Below are 11036 nucleotides of genomic sequence, written 5' to 3' on the forward strand. Positions count from 1 at the left end.
CAATCTCCCATTTCTGTTACCCTTAACCTAGCCTAGCCCTCCATTGTCTTACCTCCCTATGACCCCAAGCCACTTCCCACCCTTAATCCTATCTAGGCTCCATTCTCCTTGGTGGTGGGACCTGGACCACCACCCTGGAGTTCTATTACCTCATAGACTACTTGGCCACTTCTAGATCCCTCTCATAGTCTTTCTGTATATTAGGCCCATCTTGTCTCCATTAAGATGCTCAGATTCTCACAATCTAACCATTGGCTCAGATTCTTATAATCTAGCCATTGCTCAGATTCTTATAATCTAGCCACGGGCTCTGATTCTTATAATCTAGGTACTGCTCAGATTTTTACAATCTAGCCAATAGCTCACAGGTACTCAGATTCCTTAAGAGTCTGGCCAATATGGTGGATCTTTAATAAACCTTGTCTTTGGCTGAAGGAAGGCTTGGGTTGAATTCTTTTGGGCAGGACCCATGTGTCATGATATCGGGGTCTCAGCACCCCTAAACCTCTAGACCTCATCACCATGACATGTTATCTCCTATTACCATGAAGCATAAGCTCCTTAAACAGCTAAGTGATGGATACGCTCTATACAAGCATCATGGCATGATAGAAAGAGAATCGATCTTGTGGTCTAAAGACCTGAGCTTGAGGACTGCTTCTGGTACTACTCACCTGTGTGACACTGACCTATGATAGCTACTCATTTCATATCTCTAAACCTCAGTGTCCCTTTCTATAATGTGTGGATAATAACACCTGCCATATGTAATTTGCAAAAAGGCACATTTATGCTGGTTGTCAGCTAAATCTTCCTAGTAATTACAGCTCTGTTGAAATAGACTGAACAGTCCTGTGTGGTTGAACTGGATGGTCATTTATTGGTATGTTTTGTGGGAATTCTTATTCAGGTCTGAGTTAGATGGCTGCTGAGGGCACTTCCAACACAACTGGGAAGGTTGTGTAAAAGGCACTTTATCAACTTTAAAGCACTAAATAGAAGGGAACTATTATTGCTACATCAACAACAGTCAGCATGCCCTCATCACCTCCATCTTTCAAAAAGAACCCACTATTTGTTTTATCTTTCTATCTGAAAGATGGTGTAGTAGGAGTCCTGTCTTGAACTGTTTGTGATTCAAGGGGAACACTTTGAACTCTATTGAACTTGTATTCAAAGACTTTAGGCAATAGATAGTTGTCCCTTACTTTTCTCTTTGTCCAGTACACTACATTTTGGAGATTTTTGTATTTCTATTTTCACATCTGCCTTCCTCTGCTGCTCTTGAATGTTTGTTCCCCAACAGCATCTCTCATTCTGCCAATTCAACAGATCACCACTGGCTTTTAGTCCTCTCGTCTTTGCCAACAGAGAATCACAGAGTTGGAGACAAGCGTGAAGGCTATCAGATTCAATTTGTCTCTTAAAACGAAACCCCTTGATAACATAGCAGATGAGATGTTCATGAATTCTTTGCTCAAATAGCTCCAATGGGGGAAAACACCTTTTTTTTCGCAAGGAGACCTTTCCCACTTAGGCATAACATTAGCTCCTTGGGATATTACTCTTTTTTTTTTCCTGCTCACATTATGCCTAAATTTGCCTTCTCTGTAATATCTATCTGTTGCCCTCTGGGCCCTTCTACCCATCTAACCCAGTTATGCTCTCTGAAACCACAAAGAAAAAGCCAGGTATCAGTTTTCCATGTGAGGTCATGGAGAATCTCCCAGCCCCTATAAGTCCTTAACCCTCTCCATACAAGATAATTGACTCTTTGATTTAAAATTAGCCATCATAAGTTGCTTCTCTCAGTTAAGGGATGACTTCTCCAGTGATAGTCCACTTGACTCTGATTCATATCCATAGAGCCCTGCTACAATATTGTGAGAGGCTATGAGAAAGTACAAGTGATGGGAGCAAAGGTGCTAGCCATGTATTGCCATAATCTATGCATTTACTTCAAAACATTGCTTTAAGAAACAGGAGGATTAAAAAAAAATACCTTTTTCATAAGCCCACATCAAACAAGTCTGCTCATCTTTTTCACCACTTGACCTGCTGGGATCACAGGCTACCAGATTCATATCAGCTCCATTATCCAGTAAGAACTGCACTAGGCGAATGTGTCCATGGTAGCAAGCAGAGTGTAATCCTATGGGGGATGGGGGGAGGAAGAGAAAAGCAAGAAAATCAAACATCAACCCCTGACTGCCACAAAGACAATGGTTTGCCTGTAATAGGATTGTAGTAAGAGCTGTAAAGTGAGCATTGATTTCTTTGATAAAGAATCCATCCTATATATGGGGCCAAAGCTACAATGTCATAAGCAGACACTGTTTTCTCTGACAGCCAATCCACTTCTTTGCTTTACTGTAATTTCTAGACATGGATTGTAATTACCACCAACTCAACTTAGCAGCTTTAGGAGAATTGAGGAAGGAAGACCTCCAGAATGGCTCGTTTCTCTGGATTTGACAAGTGACAGCAAAGGAAGATGACTGTTAATTATATTGCACTCTTACCAGTGTGCCCATCTCTTCCTTGATGATTGATGCTTACGATGTTTTGGTCAAGAAGAAATTTAACCAGTTCAATACTCTTGCCATAGGTACAAGCACTGTGAAAACACAAGACACTGGGAATGAATGTCGTGGTTTGCTCAAATGGAAGATCCCGATTATTCTCAGATGTGGACAGGATATCTGGAATATAGCAGGGTCACCAACAGTCTCTCTTTCTGGAAACTCACTCAGTGTCTCTATCTGAAATATCCTGAGATCACATTACAGGTTTCAGTGGTCATATCACAGAGCTGAATTCCATTGAGGTTGAAGTTCCTTAAATTTTAATTCCTTAATTTTTTCTCAGATTGTCTCTAGCCCTAGCTCCCTATCTTGGGCATATGTAGCTATTTTTTTAATGTGTAGGACTTTACATTAATCCATATTAAATTTCATCTTGTTTGATTTGGCCCAATTTCTATCTTATTGGTAACTTTTTGAGTCCAGATTTTATTATCTAATATGTCCAATTTGGCATATACATCATTAATGGATTCATCCAAGCTATTGATAAAATGGAGAACACCAGAACACAAGGACAGGTCATTGGGCACACTACTTAAGAACTGCAGGAATGCATCAGTCCAGTAGTTCCACTCTTTTGAGGATAAATGTTAAAAGGAGGAAATTTTAATTTTAATATAAGGAAGAACTTCCTAACAATTGGGGCTTTCCAAAAATAGAATCACTTGCATCAGGAAGAAGCAGGATCTCCTTTCCTGGAGGTCTTCCAACAAAGGTCAGAGGATCACTTATCAGGTATACTGTCTCAGGGATCTTTTGTCATCGAGGTTTTGAACTAGATGGCTCTGAAGTCCCTTGCAAAGCCAAGATTCTGTGACTTTGGGTAACACCATTCAACTAGCTCCAAATCCACTCAATTTTACTATCATGTGATGTATATCTTTCTGTCTTGTTCTGGGCACCATCTTTTTGGCAGAGCATTGGCAGAATTAAGTGCATTTATAGGGTAAGTATGTTAGGGAGAGGACTAGATATGATGCCAAATAAGGATCGTTTGAAGAAATTAGAGATGTTTAGCCAAGAGAAGAGGAGACTTATCTCAGGAATATGGTGGGGGGGAACCCATGATAATTGCCTTCGAATATTTGAGTCCCATTATGTGGAATCAGTTGCTTAATATAAATTTATTTAGCACCTGCAAACTGATTCAGTATCTCTGCCAAGAAGACCCCAAAGGGTCACAAAGAGTCAGACACAACAGAAAAAGAACTAAATACCAACAAAAATGGTCCAGACACCGTGTTAAGCATTGGGGATATAAATGCTAGCAAATATAGTCCCTGTTCTCAAGGAGTTCACAATTGGGATGTAGTGAGGATGATATATATGTAAAAAACAAAAATAAAAAAAGAATGTACAAACAAGCTACATACAAGATAAATTAGAGATAATGAAAAGAATGAAGGCATTAGCATTAAGGGGAATGAGGAAAATCAGGAAAGCCTTCTTGTAGAAGGTGGGAAGGAAATCAAGGAAGCTAGGAAAAGGAGGTGAGGAGGGAGAGAATTCCAGGCATGAGAGGCATCTAATGAAAAGGCCCAGAGTTGAAAGATGGTATGCCTTATGTGAAGCCAGTGTTACTGAATCACAGAATATGTGGAGTTGAGCAGGCTATAAGAAGACTGGAATGGTAAAATGGGGTCAGGTTTTGAAGGGCTTTAAAAGTCAGATAGAAGATGTTATATTTGATGCTTGAGACAATATGGCACCACTCAAATTTTTAAGTAGCAGTGATTTGGGAAAATCGCTTTGATAGCTGCCTGAAGGATGGACTGAAATGGGGAGAAGCCTGAAGCAGAGAGACCAATCCTCAGGCTCTCATCATGGTCCAATTGTAAATGAATGAAGGTCTATGACAGGGTAGTAGCAGTTTAAGAAGAGACAAGGTGGTATATTTGAGAAATGTTGCAAAGTGAAATCAACAGTACTTGGTGAGTGATTGGATACTGAGAGTGAGAGGATATGAAGAGTTGAGGATGACCCTAAAGTTGTGAGTCTGGGTGACTATAGGAGGATGATGGCACCCTCAACAGAAATAAGGAAGTTAGGAGGAAGTGGGGTCTTTGGGAAAAAAAATATAATGAGTTCACTTTTAAACATGCTGAATTTGAGATGTCCAAGGGACACTAGGTTTGAGATGCCCAATAGGTAGGTGGTGATGCAAAACTGGAGGTCAGGAGAGAGGTTAGGGCTGGAAAAGTAGATTTGAGAATCATCACCATAGACATAACAGTTGAATTCATGGGAGCTGATGAGATCACTGAGTAAACTAGTCAAGAGGAAAAAGGGAAGAGGGCCTAGGGCAGATGGAGTAGACTTCTCTTTCTTGGTCTCAGGAGCAATAACTGGAATTAACAGAGAAATCAATAGAACTTTGAAGTTCAGAAAAATCTTCCTAATAATTAAAGCTGTCCCTGACTTGAAGTGCTGGCATCCAGATGCTGTGTGTTACTCTTGATTGGAGCTCTTCAATGTAAATCTAGCTGAAAGACTAATGGTTCAGGGATGTTTTAGAGGGGATTTCTATTGAGATATATGGACTAGATGACATCTGAGATGCTTTTAAACTGTAGAATTCTGGGAATCTCATTAATTATGAGCTCCTCAAAGGCAGGGGCTATCTTCTGCTTTTCTTTGCATCCCGAGTGCTTAGTTGTGTGCCCGGCACATAGTACACACAATAAATGCTTATTGCTGGACTAAATGACTGAAGTTTTGTCACCCACAAAACTAGGGTGAATGCACTCTTGTTCATGAGCCAACTGTATGCATAGAATAGCATGTGTGACTGCTACTCAAACAGCCAAAAGATTCTTATGCCAGACCTTCAGAAAAATGGTGGAAGATTTCTAGGATTTTGTTACCAAGTATTTTTTTGGCAAATATATTCATATTTATTCCATTTTTTTTTCTAGAGGGGAAAATCATGGTAAGAGTTTCTTTTCTAACATTTTTTTACTTTTTACATACAGGACCTACCTGGATATTTGAAGTAAAGTAGAAGAATTCAAGGAAGCTCCCTAGGGTTCCAGCCAACTCCAATTGCTCCAGCCTGCTATCTTTCTCTGAATACATACATACACCCTCCCACCAGTGAATATGGCCACAGAGTTTTCATTAGATGAGAATACTTGAAAATATTCTTTCAAGGGACAGTCAAGGTAGACCATAGACCTCAAAAGCAGGGGTAATAATGTAGGTAAGCCTGCATACTGCCCTGGTCACCTAGAAGAATGATAACTCTAATTAATCCACCAACCTCCCAATCAGTACCAGAACCAAATGGTAACATAAATTTCAAAATCAAGAAATAGGGTGGAAAAATGAGCAAACAGAAAAATAGATAGATAGATAGATAAAATAACCATAAAAAAAGCTACTATGGTGACAGGGAAGAGCAATACACAAACCCAGAAGAAGACAATGAAGTCAAAATAGCTACAAGCAAAGCATCAAAGAAAAATGTGAATTGGACACAAACCCAACCAGAATTCCTGGACCTAAAAATGATTTTCAAAACGAAATAAGAATGGTAGAATACAAATTAGGTAAAGAAAAAGGAAGAAAATTATGAAAAGACAACAATTTGGTAAAAGAGTTGCAAACATATGAAGAAAATAATACCTTGAAAAATAGAATTGGCCAAAAAAAAAGAGGTAAAAAAAATTCAGTGATGAAAATAACTTTTTAAAAAGCAGAATTAGCTAAATGGGAAAAAGAGGTACAAAAGCTCACTGAACAGAATGACTCCTTAAAAATCAAAATTGGGCAGGTATAAGTTAATGACTCTGTGAGACATCAAGAAACAATAAAACAAAGTCAAAAGAATGAAAAATTTGAAAATAATGTGAAATATCTCTTGGAGAAAATAATTACCTAGAAAATAGACTGAAGAGAAATAATTTAAGAATTATTGGACTACCTAAAAGCCATGATCAAAGAAAGAGTCTAGACATCATATTTTAAGGAAAATGCACTGATATCCTAGAACAAGAGAGTAAAATGACATTAAAAGAATCCACCAATCACCAACTGAAAGAGATTTCAAAATGAAAACTCCCAGGAATATTATAGCCAAATTGCAGAGCTCCTGGGTCAAAGAGAAAATATCTCAAGCAGTCATGATAAAAAGAGATAAAGATAAATGGAGGAAAATAGGATGAAGGGAAATGAACAGTTAGTAATCATAAGTGAATGTGAATAGGATGAACTCACCCATAAAACAGAAGTGGATAATAGAATTTATTAGAAATAAAAATCCAACAATATGCTACTTACAAGAAATACACTTGAAACATAGAGACACACAGAGTTAACTAAGGGTCTAATGCAGAATCTATTATGCTTCAACTGAAGTTTAAAAAAGTCAGGAGTAACAATCATGATTTCAGACAGAGCAAAAGCAAAAACATACCTAATTAAAAAGGATAAGCAGGGAAACTATATCTTGCTAAAATGAACCATAGACAATGAAGTAATATCAATAATGAACATATATGCACCAAATGAAATAGCATCCAAATTCTTAAGGGAAAACTTGAATGAATCACAGGAGGAAATAGTAAAACTATACAAATGGGGGAACTCCACTTTCTCCTCTTGGAGCTAGATAAATCTAATCATAAAGTAAATAAAAAAGAAGTCAAGAAAATGAATAAAATTTCAGAAAATTTACATATAATACAACTCTGGACAAAATTGAAAGGGAAGAGAAGGGATTATATCTTTTTTCTCAGCTGTATAGGGAACCGTCACAAAAAAGTGACCATGCATTAGGGCATAAAAGCCGCACAACCAAATACAGAAAAGCAAAAAATATTAAATGAACCTTTTCCGCACCATAATACAATAAAACTACATTTAAAAAGGGCCATGGAAGTATAGATTAAAAATTAATTTGAAACTAAATAATCTGATTCTAAAGAATGAATGGGTCAAAGAAATCATAGAAACAATCAACAATTTTATTCAAAAAGAATAACAAGAGACAACATTCCAAAATTTGTGGGATGCAGCTAAAGCAGTACTTAGGGAAAGATTTATATCTCCAAACATGTACATCAAGAAAAGAGAATAATAGTAGATCAGTGAAATGGGCATACAACTAAAAAAAAAAGAAAACTAGAAAAAAAGAACAAATTAAAAATCCTCAATTAAACACCAAAATGGAAATCCTGAAAATAGAAAGATTAATAAAATTTAAAGTAAAAATATGAACTAATAAATAAAACTGGGATCTGGTTTTATGAAAAATATCAATAAAACAGACAAACCATTGATTAATTTGATAAAAAGAAAGAAAAAAATCAAATTTCTTAATGCACCACCCATGAAAATGAAATTAAAGCAATTTTTAGGAGTTATTTTGCCCAAGTATATGACAGTAAATTGACAATCTAAGTGGAGTGGATGGATATTTACAAAAATATAAACTTCTCAGATTAACACAAGAGGAAAATAACTTCATCTTGGAAACAAAATAAATTGAACAAGCTACAATGAGCTCCCTAAGAAAAATTCACCAGTACCAGATGATTTGCAAGTGAATTCTATCAAACATTTAAGTAACAATTAATACCAATACTATATAAACTATTTGAAAAAAAAATAGGTTAAGAAGTCCTACCAAATTTCTTTTATGACAAAAATATGGTGCTGATACCTAAACCAGGAAGAGAAAAAATAGAGAAAGAAAACTATAGACTAAATTCCCTTATTAATATTAATGCAAAAAATTAAATAAAATATGAGCAAGGAAACTACAGTATTATATCACAAAGATCATACACTATGACTAGATGGAATTTATACTAGGAATGTAGGATTTATTCAATATTACCAGGAAAATTACCAGCATAATTGACTATACTAATAACAAAAAACAGCAATAATTATATGATTACCTCAATAGATGCAGAAAAAAACATTTCATAAAATATGTCATTGCTATTAAAAACACTAGAAAGCGTAGGGATAAATGGACCCTTTCTTAAAATGATAGAGTTGTTCCATCTATCTAAACCTGTCAGCAAGCATTATCTGTAATGGGGATAAATTTTCCCAATAAGATTGGAGATGAAGCAAAAATGTCCATTATCACCACTATTATTCAATATTGTACTAGATATGCTAGCAAAAGCAATAATACAAGAAAAAAAAGGTGAAGAATAAAAATAAGCAATAAGGAAACAAAAACATCATTTTTTGCAGATATGATGGTATGCTTAGACAACTAAAGAGAATCAGTTTCAAAAGTAGTTGAAACAGTTAACAACTTTAGCACAGTTTTAGGGTATAAAATAAACCCACCTAAATCATTAACATTTCTATATATTACCAACAAAACTCAGCAGCAAGAGAAAGAAAGAGAAATTCCACTTGAAGTACCTGCAAACAATATAAAATACTTGGGAATCCACTTGACAAGAGAAACCCAGGAACTATATGATCACAACACTTTTTGCACAAATAAAGTCAGATCTAAACAACTGGAGAAATATCAATTGCTCATAGTTAGGCCAAGCCAATATAATAACAATGACAATTCTACCTAAGCTAATTTGTCTATTTAGTGCCATGCCAAGCTACCAAAAATTATTTTATAGATCTAGAAAAAATAATAACAAAATTCAACCGGAAAAACAAAAGATCAAGGATATCAAGGTAATAAATAAAGTAAAGTGGAAAGGAAGGCTGTCTAGCAGTTCCACATTTCCAACTGTATTATAAAGTGGTAATCATCAAAACACTCTGGTACTGGCTAAGAAGTAGAATGGTGGATCGGTGGAACAGATTAGGTACATGATACACAGTATTAAATGACCATGGTAATCTAGTATTTAATAAACCCAAAGATTCCAGATTTTGAGGTAAGAACTCAACATCTGATAAAAATTGCTGAGAAAACTGGAAAGTAGTTTGGCAGAAACAATGTGGTAACCAACATCTCACACCATATAACACCATAAGGTCAAAATGGATAAATAATTTAAACATAAAGGATGATGTCATAAGTAAATTAAAGGAGCATGGAAAAAATGTTTCTGTCAGTGGATAAGGGAAGAGTTTATGACCAAACAAGAGATAGAGAGGACAATGGGAAGTAAAATAATTTTGAGTACATGAAATTAAAAGGCAAAACTAATGGAGCCAAAATTAAAAGGAAAATTGGAAACCTCCAAAACAAACAAAACAAAACAAAACAAAACAAAAACATTTACAGCAAGTTACTCTTATTAAGGCTTAATTTCTCAAATATATAAAGAATTGAGCCAAATTTATAAAAAAAGAGCTAATTCTCAGTTGTCAAATATTTAAAGGATATGAACAGACAGTTTCAGAAGAAGAAATCAAGTTATTAATAGTCACATGAAAAAATGCTCTAAATCACTACTGATTAGAGAAATGCAAATTAAAACAACTCTGATATACTACCATACACCTATTAGACTGGTTAACATGACAGAAAAGGAAAATGACAAATAGTAGAGAGGATGCTAAAAAAAAATGGGACACTGATGTGCTGTTGGTGGAGTTGTGAACTGAACCAACATTCTGGGGAACAATTTGCAACTATGCCAAAAGAGCTATAAAATTGTGCATGCCCTTTGATCAAGCAATATCACTACCGCATCACATGAGATAAAAAAGGAATAAGAACATATCTGCACAAAAATATCTATAGCAGCTCTTTTTGTGGTGGCAAAGAATTGGAAACTGAGGGGGTGCCCATTTATTGGGGAATGCCTGAACAAGTTTTGGCATATGATTGTAATGGAGTACTATTGCGCTATAAGAAATGATGATTTCAAGATATTTTCAGAAAAAATCTGGGAAGACTCATATGAACTCATGCAAAATGAAGTGAACAGAATCAGGAAAATTTTGTCCACAGTCACAGCAATATTGCAAGGATGATCAACTGTGAAAGAATTATCTACTTTGATGAAGACAATGATCCAAGACAATTTCAAAAGACCCATGATGAAAAATTGCTATTCACCTCCAGAGAGAAAACTGATGAATTTGAATGAAGATTGAAGCAGACTTTCTACACTTTATTTTTCTTGTCTTCTTTTTTCAACACGGCTAATATGGGAAATGGTTTGCATGATTTCATATGTAGAATTGATGTCAAGTCACTTGCCTTCTCAAGAAAGGGGGAGGAGGTGGGGCAGAACCAAGATGGTGGAGGGAAAGCAGTGACTTGCTTGAGCTCTCCCTCAAACCCCTCCAAATGCCTATAAAAAATGGCTCTAAACAAATTCTAAAGCAGCAGAACCCACAAGAGAGTAAAACAAATTTCCAGCTGAAGACAACTTGGATGGCTGATTGGAAAGGTATATCGCACCGGTTGGGGAGAGGAGCGCAATTTGATGTGGGCAAACAGGCCACAGCGAACCTGGAGCAGGCCTCAGAGGACTGAATCGCGGGCAGCTATGGCGGTTTCTG

General features: G+C 36.2%; 1 protein-coding gene across 1 annotated transcript in view; it reads right to left on the reverse strand.

The window, feature by feature from the left end:
- LOC114051689 (serine/threonine-protein kinase TNNI3K) overlaps positions 1-11036 on the reverse strand; it is a 336380-nt gene that overhangs the window by 203474 nt on the left and 121870 nt on the right. Inside the window, exons 10-11 of the mRNA XM_027874115.1 lie at positions 2523-2617; positions 2003-2152 (exon numbers count right to left, since the gene is read on the reverse strand). Of these exons, the coding sequence (XP_027729916.1) occupies positions 2003-2152; positions 2523-2617 (245 nt within the window). The remainder of the gene's footprint in view (positions 1-2002; positions 2153-2522; positions 2618-11036) is intronic.

The sequence above is a fragment of the Vombatus ursinus genome, unplaced genomic scaffold, assembly GCF_900497805.2.
Source record: "Vombatus ursinus unplaced genomic scaffold, bare-nosed wombat genome assembly UNPS02014804.1, whole genome shotgun sequence".
Lineage (NCBI taxonomy): Eukaryota > Metazoa > Chordata > Mammalia > Diprotodontia > Vombatidae > Vombatus > Vombatus ursinus.